Here is a 22,045-nt window from a genome sequence, read left to right as displayed (position 1 = left end):
CTGGGCTGTCAGCTGTGTCTGCTGTGTCTGCGTGCCCACAGATCTCTTCAGCCAAGTGGCCAACGCCGGGGGCCTGTGTGACCAGCGGCACCTGGGTGTCCTGCTCCATGAGGCCATCCAGGTGCCTCGCCAGCTGGGGGAGGTGGCAGCGTTCGGGGGCAGCAACGTGGAGCCCAGCATCCGCAGCTGCTTCCGCTTCGTGAGTGTGGGGCCACGGCCCTCACCCCATCTGTGCTGGGGACAGGCTCCCGAGGTGGCAGGGGACCTGCACCCCATGGCAGCCAGGTCCCAGCTCTGAGCAGACCCTTCCTCTCCCTCCCCAGAGTAATGGGAAGTCTGCTATTGAGGTGTCCCAGTTCCTGGAGTGGGCCAACCTGGAGCCACAGTCCATGGTGTGGCTGGCGGTGCTGCACCGGGTCACCATGGCCGAGCAGGTGAAGCACCAGACCAAGTGCTCTGTCTGCCGGCAGTGCCCCATCAAGGGATTCAGGTAAGGGCTGTCATACGGGACCCTGGCCCCAAGGAGAGGGTGTGCTGTCCTGCAGGACAGAGCTGAGTTGCTCTGTGCTCTCGGGGGAGCTGGAGCTCTGCAGCCAGCAGTGTTCCTGGCAGGGCAGAGCAGGTGCCAGCTAAGGGGAAGGAGCAGAATGCTTTCCTGGGGATTTCAGCCATCAGCACTGTGGGTTCACTGGGATGTTAGAGCGACACAGGCCACCTCTGTCCCCTCCCACTGACCTCTTCTTGGGCTTTAAACACGTGTTTTGAAGACTTCCAGCGCTTCCCTATGGCCTCTTGACCTCTCCAGGTATCGGAGCCTGAAGCAGTTCAATGTGGATATCTGCCAGACCTGCTTCCTCACGGGGCGAGCCAGCAAGGGCAACAAGCTGCACTACCCCATCATGGAGTACTACACCCCGGTATGGAGCTGGGCTGGGCTGGGAGGGCCCTGGCACAGAGCAGGGCCCACGATGGCAGCAGCCTTGTGATGTTTAGGCTGGTGCAGCCCCACAGGTGGATCCCTTGTGTAGTTTTGTACCCTGTGCATGCTGGAGGCTGCCTGTGTCCCTGCTGCTCTGGGGCTCATGGTGAGCAGGATGCATGGCTCCCAGTGCCCAGCTTGGCCTGGGCCAGGCTCCACAACAGGCTCACAGAGCTGCTGTGTGCCCTCCTTGCTTCCTCAGTTTTATTTGCCTCTTCCCCCATGGAGCTCATGCCCAGCCTGAGGGGATATCTTATTGTGAGTGCTGAGGTCTGGTCCCCCACTTTTCGTTAAACAGGCACCTGTGTCACATTTGTGTCTCTGCAGACCACATCCAGTGAGAACATGAGAGACTTTGCCACGACACTGAAGAACAAGTTTCGGTCCAAGCAGTACTTCAGCAAGCACCCCCAGAGAGGTTACCTGCCCGTGCAGTCTGTGCTCGAGGCTGACTTCTCTGAGACGTGAGTTGCCTGGGCCCTGGGCTGTGTGTTTTGGCCCAGAATGAGGCATGGCTTCTGTGGATGGAAAGAGCATCTCAGCTCGTACAGGGCTCCTGGGAGAGGGCTGGAGGAGCACTTGCTCTGGGGGTGATATGCCACCTCGTTCTTGAAGGAACAGAGATTTCAGTCTCTCTGTGCAGCCTGTCCCTGGCTCTTGTCAGCCGGGTGGGATCAGTCTGTGCCAAGCCCTGCTGACCAGTGTGCATCTCTTGCAGCCCAGCCTCCTCCCCGATGTTACCACACGCCGACACGCACTCCAGGATCGAGCACTTTGCCAGCAGGTACCCCCTGGGCTCTGCTGTCCTGCTGGGGCACGGAGCATGGCCCTGAGGGGTGTGGGGGGGCTTTGGGGCAGACAGATGGTCACAGACCCCTCCACCTGCCCCAGCACCAGGATGAGCTGCTGGATATGTTCTGAGCAGGCACATCCCTCGGTGTCTTGTTCTGCTCTGTGTCCTCACCAGAGCTGCTTGCCAGCTTCCCACTGCTGCTGCCTTGTGGTTTGTGGTGCCTCTGCCCTCGCTGTGGGGACCCAGGGGGTACAGGGAGCCTGTGCTTGTGGCTCAGGTCCTAGGCTGGAGCTGGAATTCTTGCATCCCTTTCCTTTGCTTGTGAGAGAGGAGGCTGAGCCAACTGCACAGCAGCAGCTCTTTATCCTAGAGACTTACACCCAGAGCAGCAGTGTATTTTGGTTTTCGAAAAGGCAAAACTCTAGAGCCTGTGCAGAAGGACAGATTGGTGCATGCCAGGTGGGAGACCCTGCAGAGAGGGGTCTTGCAGGGCCTTCTGCAAGTATCTGAGCAGACATTTAGGGTGTCTCTGACCATATCTCAACCTTTTTCTCTTCTCTCCAGGCTTGCAGAGATGGAAAGCCAGAACTGTTCCTTCTTCAGTGATAGTCTGTCCCCTGATGACAGCCTGTGAGTTCTCCTTTTCCTTCTCCCCACCTCCTGATGAGTGAGGGCTCCGTGGCTCTATCCATGCCTAGCCAGGGTGCAGAAATGCTTTCCTTCCCAGTCCCATTGAGTGAGAGGCTCTTGGGCACCCCAAACAACAAACATCAGGGATGCTGAGCCCCATCTGAGCTCTAGGCCTGGAGCAGCCAGGAGCTCCCCTGTGAAACTGCCTCCCTCTGTGCTGTCCTTCCCCAAGGGCACACAAATCCCATGATTTTCCTAATGAAGGTGTTTCTCCACCTGCTGGAACAGGGATGAGGACCAGTACCTGCTGCGCCATTCCAGCCCCATCACGGACAGAGAGCCTGGGGGCAGCCAGCAGGTTCCAGGAGGCCTCAACATGGATGACAAGGGAGAGCTGGAGAGAGTCCTGGCCCACTTGGAGGATGAAAACAGGTAGAGACATGGGCAGCTCTGAAAGTGGGGGTTATGGCCTGAGGGGGGAAGGGGCTGGAGAAGCCATAGAGCTCAGAGTGGAGCCAGAGGATGCTGCTGGGTCTGGAGGTGGGGATTGCAGATGCTGAGAGGGGCAGTTTTGGAGAGTGGCTCAGCTGAGCACTAAAACTCAGAGAGGGTGTGCTCTCCCAGGAAGGGCGATGACTCTGTTCCCCAAAACATTCCTTCCTACATCCACAGAGCTTGTTCCCTCCTGAACCCCAAACAGGTTGAAGTGAGCCTGGGGCACTCTGTCTTTCTTGTCCCTGAGCCCCTCATGAACAGTGGTATCGCTGCTGTGGACCAGGGTGAGGCTCTAGGCAGGGCACACCAGCTCAGGAGGAGGTGATGCTTTCCCTACCCTTGTTTTCAGCCTCTTGGGAAGTGGTTGCATATCTGTGAACGCCCTGTGTGGTGCAGAACCACACACAGGCCACTCTGCAGTGCAGCATCTTGGCCCTTAAGCTTTACAAATGGCAAAGCTTTGTCTGAGTGTGCAGCTCCTGGGGGTTTCCAGCAGTCTCTGGGCAGGATTGAGGGGATGCTGACCTGGGTTGTCCTGCAGGATCCTCCAGGGAGAGCTGAGACGTTTGAAATGGCAGCATGATGAGGCAGTGGAGTCTCCATCCTTGGCCACAGGCTCTCCTGAATCAGTGCAAGACCCACGCAACGAGGAGCTGCTGGCAGAAGCACGGATCCTCCGGCAGCACAAGAGCCGCCTGGAGACACGGATGCAGATCCTGGAGGACCACAACAAGCAGCTGGAGTCACAGCTGCACAGGCTGAGGGAGCTGCTGCTGCAGGTATGCTCAGAGCAAGGATGGGGTGGGCTTTGCCACAGCAGAGCTGCGACAGGGACACAAAGGGGATGGGCAGGGAAGGGGAAGCCAAGGACAGAGGGTCACGACAACCTTCTTACAACAACTCTTCTCACTCCAGCCTCCAGCAGAGTCAGAAGGCAATGGTTCAGCAGCCTCCTCCTTGGCTTCATCTCCACATCAGTCAGAAGGCAGCCAGGCAAAGGAGAAAGAGCACAACACCCCTGACACTGAAACTGCAGGTGAGCTTTGGGCTTGGGCTGAGCTCCTGGCCCTGCTCCCTTGTTCCCACCTGCAGGAAGCTGCCCGCACCCTGCCATCCTGCAGAGATGCTGGCAGCCAGGTGGATGTCCAGAGAGCCTTTTCCTACCCCCCTGCTCTCCTTGCCACTGCAGATGAGGTGGAAGCCAAAACCCAGGAAGTCAGCATGTGCCTGGAAGACATAATGGAGAAGCTGCGGAGCGCCTTCCCCAGCTCCCGAGGTACTTGAGTGAAATCCTCCTGTCTCACTTCTTACTGCTCCCTCAGGTGAGGTTTTCCCACAGAGCCCTGCCCCAATCCCAGCTTCGCTGCATCAGCTGATGACCTGCAGTGCTTCAGCCAAGAGCTTTGCTGCTGCAGTGCTGCTGGGACAGGTGCGTGGCCTGGGAACTGAGGAGGAGGAGGCTTCACACCTGCAAGAGGAGGCCATGAGAGCTGCCAAGAGCACAAACCAAACAGACCCCTGTGATGAGCTGCAAGGCAGCCTCCTGCCCTGCTCAGGACCTGCCCCCCATGGGGCTCCCACCGTGAGGATGGACAGACCTGCCAGCACCACCTGCAGCGACAGCTTTGAGCCCCCTCCTGCCTTCATCCCTGTTCAGCCCCCTCTGCAGGAGAGGTCGAGGCCCCAGTAGCCTGGTGAGATGGAAGCAATGGTGCAGGCTCTCCTGGCTGCTTGTGGACAGCTCTTCCCAGCAGGGATGGAGACTGGGGGATGTGTGTGTGGATGGCACTCCACTCACTCAGTGGGTTTGGTGTCGGTCGTTCTGCTCTTTCCCTCTGTGCTCCAGTGCAGGGGCCGCACTTGGTCTCTTGCCGAGGCTGCCAGAGGGAGACATTGCTTGGTGCCAGCACTAACATGAGGCGGTGGTCTGCCCATGCGGACTCTTGCCCACTTTCTGCCATCCCTGAGCAGGATCCTCCTGGCTCTGCAGCAGCCTCCTTCTAACCAGGTGGCTCTGGGTTCTGTTTTCCTGACCTGTCTATTTCTCTTTCAGGTATGACCTCCCTTATCTAACACCTCCTGTGAGCCAGAGGCTTTTCCTAACCAGCTACCTGGCTGCTTTCCTCCCCCCCTCTCCCTCTGCCATGCTCCCTGTGCTGCAGCAGACCTCACACAGACTCCCTCCGAGCTGGTGGTGCAGGATGCTTGCCAGCTCCAGAAGATCTCAGGGGAACATAGGTCATGCAGGAGTGGGACTGTGGGCTCCCCAGGAGGCTGGTTTGGTCACTGGCCACAGTGTCCAAGCCTGGGTGGGATGGTTCAGAAGAAAGAACTGAAGCCATGAAAACTGCCAGTCTCCCCTGGCACCCACGGGCTGCTGCCTTTGCCTGTAGCCCTCGGGGGATGCAGAGCTCAGCATCCCACTCTTTATTCATGCCCAGGAGCCTCCAGATCTATGTGCACCAAAACACTCCTGGAGCCACACAATTTTTAAAATAACTCTTTATTATAACAGTGACCAGCATCCAGCCTTATGGTTTGAACTCTGCCACCCAAGCTCTGCAGCCAGCCAGGCACATAGCACCAGGAGAGAGTCTGTGAGGGTTATGGAGTGGGGATTGAGTCCATGTTAGAGCTTCAGCCCAGCTAGTAGCCTTATATTGAGAGGGTCTTTATAACAGAGCCTTATTGTTTAATTTGCATATATTTCTATATATTATATATATATATATACTGTACTTAAATACTCTCATGGACTCACTCTGTTAAACTCTAATACCTTAAGTGTAGCTGCCCTTCTCTTTCAGACCAGCCCATCTCCTGCTCCCAGGGGCAGCAGCTCCTTCCCTGTTGCTGGTGCTGCCTTGCAGGGCTGCAGTGAGGGGGCCCAGTGAGGGCTGGACCCACAGCAGGTACTTCACCCTGGGGATCTGTGCCTTTGCCATGGCAGAGTGCTGCACAGACCCAGCTCCATGGGGAGCCTCAGTTCCTGCAGGGAGGGTTTCTCCAGCCCTGAGGCCACCTTGGTGTGGTGCAAGTGTGGGTGGGCAGCAGGACGGGCAGGGCACCTCCTGGCTGTCCCCAGGGAGCAGCTGCCCTGCTGCTGTCCCTGGCTTGGAGTTGGGCTGGGGGGCTCAGAGGGGCTGGGGCCCTCATTTGGAGTGGGGCAGTGCAGGGAGGCTGCTGTGCCAGCTGGCAGGGCAGCTTGGGGGTGGTGGCTCCTGGTCCCCAGGGGTCCCTCGGGCTGGCTGTCTTGTGCTGTGTTATGTCGAGAAGGAGGCAGAGTCAGGTGCTGCAGGGTGACCCAGAGCAGGGGCTGACATGGCTCTGGTGCTCTGGGGCCGCAGGGTGTGGAGAGAGGAGAGGTTTGAGCCCTCGGGGCAGGGCAGGGCTGCACACTGGGGTGAAACATCCCATTTAACAGGGCTTGCAAGGACAGCCAGGGCTGTTGTTGCTGGCTGGGGCAGGACACGGTGCTGAACTGTCCGGGGAGGTTGTGAGCAGGTCTGTGGGCTTGGCTCTGGGCTGCTGGCACAGGTGAGGAGCAGTGCCCACCCCAGGGACAAGGCAGTGTGAGCTTTACAGCCAGGGCTATTCAGCATGGAGTGCTCCGGCGTCTGCTGGCAGCAGTGTGGGTGGCTGTCCTTGCTGTCCCCTGTGCCGGCCAGGTGAGTGGCAGGAGGGCACTGTGGTGGCATTAGGGTGGCTTTGGGCATGCTGTGTCAGGCTGTGGGTGAGAGGGACCCCGGGCCAGCCTGTGAGACCCAGCTGGACCCCTCTGTTGTCCCAGGGACAGGATGGGAGCAGCGTGGGGAGCAGCAGAGTGAGGCTTGGCCTGAGGGTGTGGTGAGGAGTATCCAGCCTTGGGGGGCACTGGAGGAAGAAAAAGGGCAGGATTCTCTGGGACCAGAGCTGCTGGCCCCAGTGCCAGGTGTGGGGAGCAGAGGTGGCCAGGTTGGGTTCTTGGGCTGTGTTTGGGAGCCAGGATGTGTCAGGGAGGGGGCGCAGGCTGGCTAATGCTCTGGTAACCATGTACTGTGGTGCTGCTGTCCTCACTGCTTTGTGGCATCTCTGCTCTGGAGAGAGAATAAATTTGTATTTATACTGATTCCTGGATCAGTGCTCTGGCCTCTTCTCTCCGTGCGTCTCGGCTGAGCAGCCCCCGTGGCTGTGCCATGCTGGCACTGCTCCTGCAGGGCTGCTGGGACACAGCCTGCACTGTCACCCTGGCTGCCCACACCACTTGAGGCAGAGCAGAAGCTGCGGGCAGAGCCCCAGGATCCCCAGACACAGGCGTGTCACCCAGCCACCATCTTCATCCTCTTCCAACAAGGTCTGTCCAGGCCATGTGGCTGCTGAGGGGTGGACAGGGGCTGTGTGGGGACAGTCCCTCTTTCCCCCAGGAACTTTGGCTGGAGGAAACCCTTCAGCCCCCACAGGAGGCAGGCAGCAGTGGGATGCTGGGTGGGCAAGGCAGTCCTCTCCCTCCTTTCTGTCTGGAGCACCATGAAGTTTTCAGTGCCCAGAGGTGTCTGGGTGCCCCAGTCCCAAGTGCTGCCCATGTTTGCTGTGCCTTTGTGGCACAGTAAGGGATTCAAAGAAGAATAGTTCAGGGTGAGGCCAGGGGCTCTCGGGCTCTCTCCCCTGCCCAGCCTTGGCTGATGGTGAAGCCTGCCCAGGACAGACAGTTTTTGGGCTGGACCTGCTCTCACCCTGCCTGGCAGGGCTGGCAGTGCTGGGAAAGGCCTGGCACGGTGCCACTGCAGGGAAGTGTGGGGACACTCATGCAGGAGAGATTCAGGAGCTTAAGGGGATGAAATGCAGCCTCCTTGACCACCCCTCTGGAGAGCAGCCCCAAACTGCCCCATCCCTGTGCCACGAGCTCAGGGCAAGGCAGGAGCTGTGGGATGTGCTCAGGGAAGCTGGTCACGCTCAGGAACAAATCCAGCCCACGGTGTCAGGGAAGAGCTTTTATTTCTCAGCCAGCAGAGCTCGGTGGCACCCAGCTGAAAGGCGCTGGAGCCGGTGAGTCGGGGCAGGGGCGTGCCCGGCGGTGGCAGGGTGAGGACAGCATTGTTCCCGTGTCACTGCTGGGCCAGTCCCCAGCCCCGGGACTCCCTCTCCGGGTCCAGCAGCCCTGCTGCCTGTGCTGTGCCTCTTTGTCAGTGGCCTGGCAGCCGTTCCCCCGAGCAGGGGAACTGACCCTGCTCAGGGCTGGTCACTGCCCTGCTCTTTGCTGCACTTCTCCAGGGATGCAGCAGCCCCTTCTCCAGCTGCTATGGGGCACGGGGCTATTTCTGCCCCTCCACCCAGCTCCTCACCTTCCCCAGGGGTGAAGCTCTCTGGGGGGATGTTGCCTTCCCCACCATTTTCTTGTCCACTGCCTGCTGTCTGCTCACTGCAGCTCACCTCTTCCAGAGCCTCCCCAGATGTTTTATCCTCCAGCCCTGGGGGCCCCTCAGCTGGACCCAGACCCTCGCTGGGAGGCCCCAGATGTGGGGCTCTCTTTGGCTGAGCCTGGGCCTCACTCCCTGTGCCAGCTCCCTCTGCTCTGCTGGCTCCTTGCTCCAACCCCTGCAGTAGCCCAGCTGCCTCTGTCTCCCCTGTTGTCCCACATTGTCCTGTTTCAGGTTGTTTCATTTTTGCTGGTAGACGCTCTTTCTCTTTGTCCTCCTCTTTCCCTTTCACTACTGCCTCCTCCTCTCTCTCTTTGTTTTCTTCTTCCTTCTCTACTTCTTCACCCTCTTTTAATTTCTTATCTTCTTTCTCTGCTCTCCTCTCCACCTTCTCTTCCCCCTCCACTTTGTCTTCCTTTTCTTCCTTGTCTACCTCCTCCTTCTCCTCCTCCACTTTTCCATCTTCTTCCTCTCCCTCCCTCTCTGCCTTTACCTCTTTGCTCTCCTCTTTTTCTTCCTCTTTCTTCTCTTCCCCCTCCTCTTCTTCCTCTTCCCTCTCCTTCTCTTTCTCTTCTTCCTCCTCTGTTCCCAGGCTCTCTGGCTTTGCCCCACAGGTGCCCAGGTTTTCATCTTTCCCCGCTGCTGTGCGCTCCCTGCCTTCCCCCTCTTCTCCCACAGGCTCTCCCCGGGCCTCTCCTCCTCCTGGTGCTGCCCCTTCCCCCCCAGCCCTGGGGGTCTCTTGTTCTGCCTGGGGAGCCCTGGGCCGTTCTGTTGCTCCGGTCTCAGCGCCCTGCTCCCCCTGCCCAGGGCTCTCCCGGACCCCAGCCTCACCCTGAGGAGCCCCATCACCCACCTCCCTGCTCTCCCGCCCCTCACGGGCCTTCAGACCCTGGGAGGACTGGAAGAGGCCCTGGTAGCGCTTCCGATCCTCCACGTGCTTCTTCCTCATCCTCTCCCCCAGCTGCTTCAGCTCCTTCTTCACCGCAGCCGCCATGGAGGGGTCGAGGTGAGCCACGCGCTGGAAGTCCTCCCGTGCCTCCCTCTCGTTCCAGACAGCAGCGTGGGCCTTTGCCCGCTTGAAATAGGCCTTGGCATTGTCTGCCAGGAGAGGAGCCCTCAGTGGGCGGCCTGCAGCTCAGGGCCACCAGCCACGGGAGCTGGAGAGCCTGGGGACCAGGGGACATCAGCACGTGTGGGGTGTGGGGTGTGGGGTGGACACAGCTGCAGGGAGGGCAGGGAGACCTGGGCTATGCACAGGGAGTGCAGGGACCATCATGGGAAGGGGAAGGATGGTGGTGGGTGGGGGCAGACTGGGACATAGTGCCTGTGTCATCTGGACCCCTATCACAGGCACAGGGGCGCATGATGAGCATTCTCTCGGGTGGGGGATTCAGAGCATGGAGTCCCTGGGAGCCATGGGCACGGCAGGGGTGGGATGCAGGGCACAGGTACCATTGTGCTTCTGGAGAAGCTCCGTGGTGTGCTCCAGCACCTCGTAGTACTCGCCGAGCTCCAGCTGGCACTGGCAGTAGTTGAGCACCAGCGGCGTGACCAGGCTCTCCAGCTTCAGCCAGCCATCCTCCCACGGCTTCTCCTGCCCCCCGAGCAACCCAGCGCAGCTCACGGCCGTGTCCATCCCCTCCCAGGCACCCGAGGCACACAGGGAAGCGCTTTGAGGTGTGACCCAGGCAGGGATGGGGAGGTGTTGGTGCTGCTCACCTTGGCCTGGAGGTTCCTGAGGCAGATGACAGCCTCCTGGTACTTGGCGGCCGCCTGTGCGAACTCCCTGCGCAGGACCAGGCGGTTGCCCTCGCTGTGCAGCACGGGCACTGCTGCCAGCTTCTCCTCCTTGCTCATGGCCCAGGTGTCACGTTTGTACGCTGAGGGGTCCTCCACCTGCCCAAGCAGGAGGAGCTGAGCGGCGGTCCCAGCTTTCCCGCTCTGGCAGCCATCCCCACCATCCCCTTACCCGGAACAGCTCCATGATGAAGATGAGAGGCTGTGGCGTCCGCTGCAGCTCGTCCAGGTCCTCGTAGCCCGTGCTGTGGTAGTCAAACATGTTGCCCATGCCACAGCGGTGCTTCTGGCCTTCCAGGGGGTCCCGTCCCTCTGCGATCCTCCGCATGCCCCTGGAGACCAGGGCATACATGCCTGTGTGCTGCAAGAAGGGAGCGCCCTGCTCAGCCCTGGGGGGGCTGCACCCCCTTGTCTGGGGCAGCCCCACGGTGCTGACGCCAAGTGACACACTGTGTTTGCACCAGACCAGGCCGGAGCATCTCTGGGATGCGTGGTCCTGTGTCCTGGCTCTGCAGGAAGGAGGGAGATGGGCACCTCTGGGCCCCTCACTCACAATGGCGTCGCACCAGAACTCTGCCACCTCCCCAATCCTCATGGAGCTCAGCAGCGTCTCCCAGATCTCCAGCTTGAACATCTTGCCCACGATGATCTCCATGGGCATGCCAGCCTCCCGGCTGTCATCGATCACCGTCCGCTCAAAGTCATCCTTCAGCGTCTGGAAGTGGAAGGTGAACTGGCCCAGAGAGAGCCCAGTGGTGAGACCCCCCTTGGCAGCCACCATGACCTCAGCTGTGGGGCCAAGCCTGCTCCCAGCATTGTGCTGATCTGACTGGCAGCTCTCCCTCCACAGCAGGAGATTGTGCCTCTTGCCCACTTGAGACAGCAAGCAGATGGTCAAATGTCCTAACATCCATCCATGCTGTAGCTCACTTCTCCCTTTGGATCCCCCCTTATAACCCCGCGCAGAGAGAGCTCTCACCGTGTGCTCCAGGACCTGGTGGAACCCACAGTGATCAGAGGCTGGGCAATGCCCCAGGAAAAGCTCATTGGCACATCTCACTCCTGCTTGGCACATGGCAGGAAAGGCAGATTTCAGCAACCCACCTGGGCTGCTGAGCTCTGACGGTGCCAGGGGAGGAGGTGTCACAGGCCCAGTGCAAGGTGAGGCCGTGGGCACTGCCAGTTCTCACTGTGAGAAATTTGCCTGCCTGCACCCAAACCCGCCCCTCCTGCATCCCTCTTGTGAGGGCTCTCACTCTTCCCAGACCTGGAGCTGGGCTTGTGAGCCATAATGGGCAGGGATGTCAGACCCACTCCCTCTCCCAGGGCTCTGGAGGAACAACCCAGACCACTTACCTTGCTCCCATCCTGCAACTTGGGCAGCTCCCCTTGGCCTCCATGCAGAATCTTCTTTTTGACCCCTTCCACATTCAGCAGGTAGGTTTCTTCCATGGCTGCTCACAGATCACACGCACCCCAGCACACTCTGGCCTTTCTAGAGCTCCACGTCTTCCTTAGGTGTCTCTTTCTTGATTATCCGGACATACACATTGTCCTCCAGGGCTCCTGCTGACCTTTTCCTTTCTGTGCTGGGGGCAGAGCCTTCTTCCCTTGCCCTTGGGTTGTGAGAGGGGTGTCCCCTCCTAGCACACACTTGCTGAAGCCCTCGGTGTCCTCTGTTGCTTTCTGTAACCGCCCTTCTAATCCTCTTCCCACCCTGTCAGGTTAATCTGGGATTTGCCTGCATAGTCTGTGAGGAATTACAGGAACTCCCTGATCAGGAGGGCCTCGTTCCTCCCACCGAGTGCTGGCACTTTTGACCCAGCTCTACGAAGAGCACTTTGGGGAAGGAGCCCAGCAGTGCCTCACCAAAGGTGCCCAGGCACGGCTCCCTGTCAGGGGCTGCGTGGTTGAGAGACCACAAAGGAGCAGACCAGGGCTGAAAAGGAAACTTTATTGAGTTTGGTTTGCAAATATAAGCAGACTTCAAACACAAGAACAAACTCATACCAGGCCACAGCCCATCAAATCCAAGATTCAGTAAGATGCAGAAACCAGCACCGTGCTGTCCTAGGAGGCCAGTGCTGACTTTGGACAGTAAATCTGTTGTTTTGGCTGCTCTCACAGGCATAGTCCAATTCTTTAGCTCCACCAGCCAAACCCAGCACAGTGGATGTGAAATCAGCTCTGGACATGGACCCTGTACCACTGCCCAGCAGCACACGTGGCAACAGAAGTGTGTGACTAAAGTAAGGACTTCAGCGTGGCAGGTGACCTCCACTTCCAGCTCTGGTCACAAAGACCCAGGCCCACTGCTCACTTCTCCATGAGGGACTCCAGCTGCTCCTGCAGGGACGCCATCTGGGAAGAGAGAGTGAGATGTTACAGCAAGGCACATCTGGGACCTCAGGCACCCCCAGCATTTTTGTGTTCTTGCACATCTTCTACCCACACCAGCGGCTGCTCTCCGTGTGTGTTGCCTGGAGCTGTGCCTGGGGACAGGACTGGCACTGCCTACAGATATCTGAGAGTGAGAACCTCCTGCCTTGGTACCAGGCTGGAACACAGCTGCCCTGGCAGGAAATCTGCCACAACCCTACAGCCACTGCCTTCCTCGTACAGGGGTGCTAACACGTTTGTGTGTTGTGTTTCACCCCAGGCAGCAAACCTGAGAGCTCTGGACTGCTGACTGGGCATGGTCTGGCTGCTCCAGAGGGAAGGCTGCAGTGAACCCTACTCCTTGTATCTCCTGCCTTGGGAAGCTCCGTGCAACTGCAGATGAGGTACAACCCCACCTGACCTGTAAGCTGGAGTTCACAGCAGCTGCTGTGCTTGAAGACTCAGGGAACTCTGTCACACCAAGCCCAGAGCAGGGTTGTGCCCCAGTACCTCCCCCTCCACTGTGGCAGTTTCCTCACCTGCTGCTTCTCTCGCTCTTCTTGCTGCTTGAACTCATCCAGCACGGCCTGGAGACGGGTCTGCAGACACAAACATGGAGACCACAGCTACCAGTGTGCTCTCAGCAGAACGGGTGCTGCTACCACATGTCAAATGGTGCAGTGACAACCACCCCCTTGTCTCCTCTAGTTTCACAGATTACTTTGCCTCCACAGAGAAATGCTGGAATATGTACAGCCACACCACAGCAATTTTTAACCCAGCAGGCAAAGGCTCCTGGCTTCTCCAAATCAGCCTGATAGATCTAATGGTGAGCCAGTGTTAAGCGGGTTTGAAGAGACCCCAGCAGAGCTCTCACCTTGAGGGCAAGGTTCTCCACTTTCATGATGAGATCTTCCTGGCGCTTCCTCCTGTCTTGAGTTTCTTGGAGTTTACTTTTCAGGTTGTCAATCTGTTTCTGAATGCCCATGGCTGGAAGGGAGAGTGAGCTCAGACCCAGAGCAGCAGCAGCAGAGCTGGGAAGCACAGCCTGCCTGGCATCCCAACAATTCTGCCATGCTCAGCTGGCCACTCACCAATCTGGTTGGACCCCTCATTCTCCTGCTGCTGCCCATCAGACTCATTCAGCTTGTCCTGCAGCTGTCTCTCCAAGTCTTCCTCAGTGTCCATGATGTTCAGGTCTTCATCGTCGTGATGATCCCTCTCATCTTCATCCTCGCTGCTGCTGCTGATATCATTAAATATCTCCCGCAGTTCATCGTGTTCTAAATGGGGGCAAAAGAGTCAAAACACAGCTTATGACCTGCCAGTGCCCTTTGCCTGCCAGGGACCACACCCAGAAATAAAACAGCCTTCCCCACTGCACCTGAGGAGCCATGGCCTTGCTTATGTCCCGACATCCCTGGGGAGGAGATGTCCAGGCTGGTGAGGGAACCATGGTTGTCCGCTTCTTTTGTTTCATCTTCAGCAATGACTTCCCAGCCTAACAGCAGGAACAGGTGAGTCAAGGGAAAAAGAGGAACTTGGAAGATGCAGTTGTGATGGAAGAGGCTAAAAATGGCAGATCACTGCCACTCCAACCAGTCTGGCCTTGTACTCATGGATCCCCAGGATGAAACATCCCAGACCTCTTTTCTAATGACTTCTCCTCTACTATTTCAGTTCCTTCTCACTACAGCAGCACAGTCCACAAGAAAGGTCACCTTGAGGAAACAATAAACTTTGAACAAGGCAAAGATGAAGCTCCAAAATTCAGTGCCTCTTGTGTTTTTATGTCCCACACCCACGCAAAGCTCAACTTGCTCTTTCCCGAAGCCCCAGGTCACACAATTGTCCTTGTCCTGCTCCTGAGCTTTTTTCCCCCCTAAAAGGATACGAACACTGACAGCCTCAGCATCGGTGCTCAGGAGACGCTTCACCTCTTTTTCCACATCAGGAGATTCGATATACTGCGTCAGAGAGGGGAAAGAGAACAGAGACACTGCTAAATGCCTTGTGCATGCTGCTGGTGCTGGCCAACTACAAGGCTCCAACCCTGGATAGAGCACTGTTTCAAGGCTTTCTTATCTTTCTACTCAGTTTGTTTATATTTAACTGTGAAGTAATTTATGCACCCCTCAAAAAACAATCCATCTTTTTTGTACCTTGGTAGGTTGAGTGCTCTCACTTTTCTGTTTATACTACATATTTCATAAGACTTTCTGTGTCTATGCAGAAAGTCCTTGAGATGTTGGCGGTCAACTCAACTGAACCCAACTGAACTCAAATCCTTCCCATCCCACTCAAAAGAAGGCTTCATTTTTCACTTTTAAAATAGTCAGGAATTTTACTGCAGTGATATCAAATCTCTCCTGTGGGCTACAAGAATGTCTCAAGTAATTTGCTTCCCAAATGTCATGCAAAATCACACTCAACCCTGTTCTCAGAAACTGCAAAGGAGAGAAGAACAAGTCTTCCCAGCCTCAGGGTGCTGCATCTCCCCAACACCTTGCCTGGCTTGTGCCTATGCACAGAGACAGTCTCTGAGCTCCATCTGTTGTCACTCTCCCAGCTGAAGTGACAGTGGTACTATTTGGGGAAGGAAATGGGCCGTGCATAAAGAGAAGATTTAAGCTGGGAATGCAGGAATGAGTGAAGCCTCATTTCCATGTGAGTCTTTCTTCCTTTCTTCTCTATGTGCAGGAAGAGATGTGGTTTGGCAAGGCAGCCATGGGAATGAGGTCCAGCAGTACTCTGAACCAGGAGCATCTTGGAAAATACAGAGGAAGCACCCAAAGAAGTGTTTAAATCTACTATCCTACCCTCACCTCATCTCAGGCAAGGAAAAGTGAACAAATGTTAGAAAAGACATGACTTCTGGACCAATCACAGTTACAGCTCTAATGTCTCTGCCCTCCTAGCCTTTGGGTATTTCATCTGCATCTGGGTGAGAAGCAACTCACCTTCTTCTTAGCTGTCTTCCGGAATCGCCGCTTCCGTACGTTTTTCAGGGGAAGAGTGACTGTGACAGAGGAAACAGATTTCATGTGTCAGGCAGATGGCCCAGTGAGAGAAGCACGCGTCAGAAGGGAGAAGATCCCTTCTGCAACAGAGAGAGCGATGGAAAGGAGCAGCAGCACCACCAGTGCCCGGCAGCTGTGAGCACCCGGCTCAGATGTGGGGTACTGGGGTGGAGGGGCTTGGCACAGCCTCTACTCACTGCCATGGTTCCATATGAATTTCTTCTCTCTGTCCTTGTCCTTCTTCTTGTTTGCCTTGGGGTCAGTGGCCACTGTTTGCTCTTCCAAAGGCGGGTACAGATCACCATCCACAGTGCAAACAAGCATCTGGAATCCCCCCATGAGCACAAGGAGTGAAGGAACAGTGACTGCCCACTGCACATTGTCAGCCAAAGGGATTCAGGAGCACAGGGTGTGGGAAACACAGCTGCACGCCCAGCTCAGCTGGATACAGCAGCAGTTGAGCTGTCACAAGGACAATGACATTTCACACTTCAGAAAATGTGAAGGTTTCTAAACACCAAGTGGAATGGGGAATTTTAAACTGCTAATACTGTGACATTGGGAATTGGGCACGTTGTAATGGGTGTCCAGTTGCCAAAGTGTACAGGGGTTTTCCTGGAGGGGGAGCAATGACTTAAACTGTTGGTGCAGGCAAGAAGGACAGCTCATACCTGGCAAATATCTGCTGTCTTGTAGAAGGTTTTCTTGTCAATGGTTTTTAAGCTCTCGATGATGCAGGGCAGATCCACCAGCTTGGCTGCCAGTGGCACCCGGTCCACACGGACAATCCCATGGCGGCCGTCCGCTGGGGAGAACCAGGGGGCAGCTCAGTGCTGTGCCTCAACAGCTGCCCTGGCAAATACAGCCCTGGGCAGCAGGAACTTCACGGGACAACACGTGCAGGTGGCACAGCTTCAGCTGTGGACAGGGCTGGAGCAGATGCCCTGGTGCTGCTCACTCACCGTGCAGCTCAATGGTAAGCCTGTCCTTCAGGTTGACATTCCCAGACTGGACTGCCCGCCGCACAGTCGAGGCATATTCCTGAGAAGGGAATTCTCCAGGAGCTGGTGTGCTTCCTCCAAGAGTTACCAAAGGCTTCTGCCCAACCCACCCAGCTTTAAACACTTGCCACCCACATGCTGGACAGCTGCTGCAGGGCCTGCAGTGAACTGCACCCTCCTCCCAACACCATGTTAACGTGGCTCTGCTGTTCCCAGCGCTCTCCATGCCCCTGGCTGTGACAGGGGTGTGAGGTCCCTGACAGAGACACCTGCCAGAGCTCCACAGCGCTGGGGGCAGTTAGAGCTCCCCTCACCAAGCCCTCGCGGTCCCAGCAGGGCACAGTCTCACAGAATCCCAGAATAACTGGGGTGGGAGAAGAGATCATGCAGTCCAACCCCCCTGCCAAGGCAGGGTCACCGGAAGCAGGTGATACACAGACACATCCAGGCAGGTTTGGGATGTCTGCAGAGAGGGAGATTCCACAGCCTCCCTGCCCAGCTGTTTCAGTGCCCTGCCACTCTCACTGGAAAGTTCTTCCTCATGGTGAGGTGGAACTTGTGCTTTAGTTTATCATTCAGCTGCTGGGCACCAGAAAAAGAGTCTCAGCTTTAAACACATAACGAACAGCAACAAGGGCACTTATAGCCACTGCAAGTAAAGAGCCAAAACCTTTACAGAATGGTCCTCCCAAACCCTCTAGGTGGTCTCTGAGCCTCCTGCTCTGAGCGGCAGGAGCACCTCTCTAGGGAAGGCCGTGGAAAACCCGTTCGAAAGGGTGGGAAGGGGCTACCCAGCCCCAAAGCACCCAGCCCGCCTCCACATGCCAGAGCCGCAGCTTCCCCGCTGCCTTGTGAAGGCCTCCGGCAGCCGGTGCCGGCCGGCCAGCCGGGCTGAGCTCGGAGTAGCCGGCGGGGGCACGGACGGGCCGGGCTCTTACCGGGGGCAGCCGCAGCACGAACTGGCTCTCGAGCTCGTGCGGAGCGTCGTCCTTGCCCTTGCTCATCCCGCCTCCTCCAGCTCCGCCACACACGCGCGGCCCGCTCTCCGGGGAAGGCTGCTGCGCGGAGAGCGCAGCGCGGGCCGGCGGCCAGAGCCGCCCCAGAGCCGCCCCAGCGCCGCTCCCGGCCCGCGCCGCCCCGCGGAAGCCGAGCCCGGCGCCGCCCCTTCCGCTCCCTCCCCGCTCCGGCCCCGCTCCGCCGGGAGGTGCCGGTGGCAATGGGGGCCGGGTTCGGCGCGGGGCTGGGGCTGGCCCTGGCCTCCAGCGCCTTCATCGGTGGCAGCTTCGTCCTGAAGAAGAAGGGGCTGCTCCGGCTGTGCGGCCCCGCCCGGGCAGGTACGGCCGCTCCCGGGGCGCTGCTCCGCTGGATCCCCCGAGGGTGGTAACCAGAATTTTGTTTGGCTTCATCTGAGGTTTCTCGTTTGTTTCCTCCGCACTCAGGGCAAGGAGGGCACGCGTACCTGCGAGAGTGGCTTTGGTGGGCAGGGCTGCTGTGCAGTAAGTACCGCGCTCAGGCTGTGTTAGCACACTTACGGGATCACGGAATGGTTTGGGTTGGTGGAGACCTTAAAGATCATCTCGTTCCAACCCCCTCCCGTAGGAACACCCACTATCTCAGGCTGCTCCAAGCCCTGTCCAACCTGGCCTTGGACACTTCCTGGGATGGGGCAGCCACAGCTTCTCTGGGCACCCTCTGCCACAGCCTCACCACTTTTCACAGGGAACAATTCCTTAGTATCTTATCTAAACCAATTCTTGTTCAGTTTCAACCCATTCCCCCTTATCCTGTCACTACACGTCCTTGTAAAAAGTCTCTCTCTTTCTTGTAGGCTCCCTTCGCACACTGGAAGGCCACAATTAGGTCACTCCAGAGCCTTTCCTTTTAAGAGTGTGGTTGTGGTTGTTTCCAGTCACTTTCATATTTTGTTACTACCATTTCTGTTTGACTGCTTGAGGTTTATCCAAGTTTCTGATGATGATGTTGATCTCATTGTAATTAAACTATTCTAAAGTCTCATGCATTACCAAGTTTCTGTGCTAAGCAGAAGCTGAGGATCTGGTTTAGCTGGGTTGGGTTAAGTGCTTCTGAAGTGGCCTGCCCTGAGGATGTAGTGATAATGGCACATCCAGAAAGTGTACAGCAATTTCAGCAGCTTTACTTTCCACTTTTCAATGTAAAGAACCTACTGTAACCGATTTACCCTTTGAAAAGCTGTAAAAGCTGTTCTAGGAAAAGGACAGATGCCTTTCAGCTTTGTGGAAATTATGGAAATCCTTTCCTGTGGTTGCTGCTCACTCTAGAGGCACATGTGACTAAGGATCACTGTGCATAACACTGAGCCTTCTCTTCCCAAGAGAACCTGTGTGGGCCTTCTGCCTGTTCTTGCTGGTGCTGTTCTTCCCTGCTTGCTCAACATACCTCAGAGAAACAGTATGCTCAGGAGGAAGCTGAGCTTTTCTGACTGCACTCAAACTTGTATTATAGTGAATTGCTCCCACTTTGATGCTCACAGGAGTTTCTCTTACAGTGGGAGTTGGAGAAGCTGCAAATTTCGCCGCCTATGCCTTTGCCCCTGCAACACTGGTAACTCCACTGGGTGCTCTGAGTGTTCTTGTTAGGTAAGCAGCCTCAGAAACAGCCTCACTTCACCTACCAGCCCTTAGTGATGAGAGCAGTTGCTCTGCTCTCTTCCTTCAGGTATCCCTTTCTTCTCCTAATTGGTTATGGATTTATTTTTTTAATTTTTTTTTTCTCAGTGCAGTTCTGTCTTCCATCTTCCTGAATGAGCAGCTGAATGTTCACGGGAAGATTGGCTGCATCCTGAGTATCCTGGGCTCCACTGTGATGGTGATCCATGCTCCACAGGAAGAAGAGGTTTCCAGCCTGGAGTCAATGGCAGAGAAGCTGAAAGATCCAGGTACTAAAATAAAAGGATTCCTATTGACTTCAGGCTAATGACAGTAGAAGGTGGGATACAACTTGGAGAGCTTGGAAAAGACTGAACTAAATGGTAATTGAGCTGTTTCTTGTCCTGCACACCCCACTGGAATCATTAATGGTTACCAAGTGGGCTGTTTTTTTTACTGCCTGTCATGTATAGATGCAAAAAGTGAGGAGCAGAGGAATGAAGTGCAGCTGTCAGCAAAAGGGACTGGCCTGTGGCAGTGCCAGGAATTGCAAAGGGAATTCCTGTACATAAGGGTGGTAGTGGTATGGCTGAGAGAAGACAGAGGAGGAAATTCAGGCAGAAGAACTCAAGGCAAAAGAATTCAAGGAGTTGTGCCCAAGATCAGGTAGTCCTGGTATTTATGTTAGAGGATGAATCAAGTTGCAAGGATATGATGTAGGCAATAGCACAAATGGCAGAATAAGCCAGAAGAGATGGAGGAAGGCAGCATAAGGAGAGGAGCAAAGCAGAGAGACAGGTAGATGTTGCTGTTCATTAGGGGAAGCACTGGCATGGCATTCCTGTGATGTGGCACTTTCCTTTTTATCCCACCAGTCTGCAGAGTTCAGCCACGGCTTCCCAAGCCTTCTGCCACCTTCCTCTTCCTGGGCCTCCTGCTGGACTGGTCAAAAGCCCCCAGCTCTGTTAGTGCTGTGGAGCCTGGCTGTGCCCCTGCCACTCCCAGCAGACCATATCTCCAACAGCCTGACTTGTCATCACACTGTAATGAGCTGTTGTTGTCCCTGCAGCTTTGCTCAAGCTTTCCAACCCTGTTCCCTTCAGATGGAGGCCCGAAAGGCTGATGGGGCAGTTACTTGCCTGTCCTCCATCTCTACTTGCTGTTCAGTCATATCTGTCACTGGTGCTGCTGGGTTCTGATGGGAGTTCTTGAATTCTTCTTTCCCCAAGGATTCATTGTATTTGCTGTGTGTGTCCTGGTGAGCTCCCTTCTGCTCATCTTTGTGGCTGGACCCCGTTATGGACAGAGCAACGTCCTGGTTTATGTTTTGGTCTGCTCTGCCATTGGCTCGCTGTCAGTATCCTGCGTCAAAGGCCTGGGGATTGCCCTGAAAGAATTGTTCTCTGGGAAGCCAGTCCTGAAGGAACCGCTGGGCTGGGTGCTCCTGGTGTGCCTGGTGATTTGCATCAGCATCCAAATCAACTATCTGAACAAAGCCCTGGACATTTTCAACACCTCAGTGGTCACACCCATTTACTACGTGCTGTTCACCACAGCAGTCATGACATGCTCTGCCATCCTCTTCAAGGAGTGGCAGCACATGGTGCTGGACAACATCATCGGCTCCATCAGCGGCTTCCTCACCATCGTGTCCGGCATCTTCCTCCTGCACGCCTTCAGGGACATGCCCTTCACCCCCAGCCTCCTGCCCCTCTTCCTGCAGCCAGCCGGGGCAGACCCACACCCGCCCTGGAGCAGTGCAGACAGACATCAGTCCTGCCAGCACCAGCCTCTGCTGCCCTCGGAGGACAAGGGCTCTCAGAGCGCAGAGGAGGAGGAAGAGGAGGAGAAGTGAAAGCAGGTGAGGAAGCATCTGAACTGCTGGCTTCCTGCTCCTGCTGCGAAGGCTGAACGTGCTGCTGCAGGAGCAGGAGCCGTGAGATACCCTCTGCCTGCCCCAGGCACCACACGCTGACAGGAGGCTGACACAGCAGCAGCCTCCTGTGGCTACAGACAGGAGCCCTGGGAACTGCCCCGTTCCTGGCATCCTGTGCTTCTTCACTGTTCTTTTATGTGAAGAATTGATCTGCCCTCGTCAGGACTCAGAGCTCGGCTGTGCAGAGAGAGGCCTGCAGCACTAACACAGTGCTAACCCTGACTCCATGGCAGATCACACATCTGGGGAGGCTCACACTGTTTTTTAAACCCAGAATTAACAGATACAGAATGATCTAACATGGTGCTAAGGCTGCAGAGATGCACAGATGGATGTCTGGCTTTAAAGGTGACATTCAGAGAATATTAATGCAAAAATTCCTCTGTCAAGTACTTGGTTTTGCTCACTCTGCTAGAATTTATTTACAGATTCACATCCAAAAACAGCATACAGCCCAAACTGGGAAACTTCAGTGGTGCTGCCACATGCTGCTGTGGCTCTTACAGAGGGAACAACCTCTTTGTGCAACGTCTGCTGTGCAGGTTGATGAAGCTTCCTGTATTCTATTAAAAACTGATCTGTTCAGTTACCAAGTGGTGAGTGATACATTTATACCAAGAGCTGGGCGAACACTGGAAGGCATGGAGGATCACAGGGATAGAAAGAACTCTGTGAGTGCTGCACAGAAACTCAAGTTAGGACAGGAGAGGGAATCACCTACTCTGGGAACCTAGTCCTTAGCTACTGAGGTAAGTTTCTGACAGATAACTTGACAGCTGTGTCCTCACTGACATGGGTTTACATCTGCATAGCTGCTGAACACATCCTGAGTTTGTTCCCAGGAAGGCTGCTGGCGACAAGCCACCCACAACGGGAGCTCACAGGCTCTCTCCAGCAGCCCCTGAAGTGGGTTGTGTGCAGAACTGCTTTACCAGGCTCCCGTGTAGAGCTCCAGACCACTGTCAGGGTCACTCCAGGCTTCCCAGAGCCCT

The 22,045-nt window shown here is 56.2% G+C and overlaps 4 protein-coding genes across 8 annotated transcripts in view; 2 read left to right on the top strand and 2 right to left on the bottom strand.

Annotated features, from left to right (window-relative positions):
• The window catches only part of DRP2 (dystrophin related protein 2), a 29,367-nt gene extending 22,361 nt beyond the window's left edge, over positions 1-7,006 (top strand). For all 5 annotated transcript variants that reach the window (XM_038123006.1, XM_038123005.1, XM_038123009.1 and 2 more), the window contains 11 exons: positions 42-199; positions 324-490; positions 806-917; positions 1,307-1,443; positions 1,698-1,763; positions 2,337-2,402; positions 2,691-2,834; positions 3,439-3,676; positions 3,813-3,933; positions 4,087-4,173; positions 4,951-7,006. In XM_038123006.1, the coding sequence (XP_037978934.1) occupies positions 42-199; positions 324-490; positions 806-917; positions 1,307-1,443; positions 1,698-1,763; positions 2,337-2,402; positions 2,691-2,834; positions 3,439-3,676; positions 3,813-3,933; positions 4,087-4,173; positions 4,951-4,970 (1,316 nt within the window). In that variant the 3' untranslated portion in view covers positions 4,971-7,006. The remainder of the gene's footprint in view (positions 1-41; positions 200-323; positions 491-805; positions 918-1,306; positions 1,444-1,697; positions 1,764-2,336; positions 2,403-2,690; positions 2,835-3,438; positions 3,677-3,812; positions 3,934-4,086; positions 4,174-4,950) is intronic.
• Positions 7,007-8,762: 1,756 nt separating this feature from the next.
• On the bottom strand, positions 8,763-11,787 carry LOC119695144 (aryl-hydrocarbon-interacting protein-like 1; the record flags this gene model as incomplete). Its single annotated transcript, XM_038123049.1, has 6 exons — positions 11,447-11,787; positions 10,644-10,823; positions 10,263-10,451; positions 10,013-10,189; positions 9,746-9,887; positions 8,763-9,391 (listed from the first exon to the last, which is right to left on the bottom strand). Coding segments are annotated over exons 1-6 (1,413 nt in total), but the record flags the coding sequence as incomplete, so codon positions are not given.
• A 234-nt stretch (positions 11,788-12,021) lies between these two features.
• On the bottom strand, positions 12,022-17,631 carry TAF7L (TATA-box binding protein associated factor 7 like). Its single transcript, XM_038164837.1, has 11 exons — positions 17,429-17,631; positions 16,452-16,530; positions 16,161-16,294; positions 15,687-15,813; positions 15,430-15,488; positions 14,364-14,436; positions 13,854-13,970; positions 13,564-13,752; positions 13,347-13,459; positions 13,009-13,068; positions 12,022-12,451 (listed from the first exon to the last, which is right to left on the bottom strand). Exons 1-11 carry the CDS (start codon positions 17,492-17,494, stop codon positions 12,407-12,409), a joined length of 1,062 nt encoding a protein of 353 aa, XP_038020765.1. The 5' UTR covers positions 17,495-17,631; the 3' UTR covers positions 12,022-12,406.
• LOC119712937 (magnesium transporter NIPA2-like) lies at positions 17,620-21,642 on the top strand. The gene is made up of 5 exons (XM_038164838.1): positions 17,620-17,824; positions 17,930-17,986; positions 19,018-19,108; positions 19,247-19,407; positions 20,347-21,642. Exons 1-5 carry the CDS (start codon positions 17,707-17,709, stop codon positions 20,970-20,972), a joined length of 1,053 nt encoding a protein of 350 aa, XP_038020766.1. The 5' UTR covers positions 17,620-17,706; the 3' UTR covers positions 20,973-21,642.
• The last annotated feature ends 403 nt before the right edge of the window (positions 21,643-22,045 follow it).

Source organism: Motacilla alba, chromosome 4A (assembly GCF_015832195.1).
Source record: "Motacilla alba alba isolate MOTALB_02 chromosome 4A, Motacilla_alba_V1.0_pri, whole genome shotgun sequence".
NCBI lineage: Eukaryota > Metazoa > Chordata > Aves > Passeriformes > Motacillidae > Motacilla > Motacilla alba.
The sequence above is the reverse complement of the archived record's forward strand: the minus strand, read 5'-3'. Positions and strand labels throughout refer to the sequence as shown.

What these genes read in the sequence shown, in the direction of transcription:
- TAF7L (XM_038164837.1), bottom strand. Translation starts at nt 17,494, where the DNA reads ATGAGCAAGGGCAAGGACGACGCTCCGCACGAGCTCGAGAGCCAGTTC. An exon ending in ATTCATATGGAACCATGGCA is followed by an intron (nt 15,489 to 15,686) that starts GTGAGTAGAGGC and finishes CCTCTGTCACAG; the next exon opens with TCACTCTTCCCCTGAAAAAC. An exon ending in AAGAGCGAGAGAAGCAGCAG is followed by an intron (nt 12,452 to 13,008) that starts GTGAGGAAACTG and finishes CTCTCTTCCCAG; the next exon opens with ATGGCGTCCCTGCAGGAGCA.
- LOC119712937 (XM_038164838.1), top strand. Translation starts at nt 17,707, where the DNA reads ATGGGGGCCGGGTTCGGCGCGGGGCTGGGGCTGGCCCTGGCCTCCAGC. An exon ending in GTGGGCAGGGCTGCTGTGCA is followed by an intron (nt 17,987 to 19,017) that starts GTAAGTACCGCG and finishes TTTCTCTTACAG; the next exon opens with TGGGAGTTGGAGAAGCTGCA. An exon ending in AGAGAAGCTGAAAGATCCAG is followed by an intron (nt 19,408 to 20,346) that starts GTACTAAAATAA and finishes TCTTTCCCCAAG; the next exon opens with GATTCATTGTATTTGCTGTG.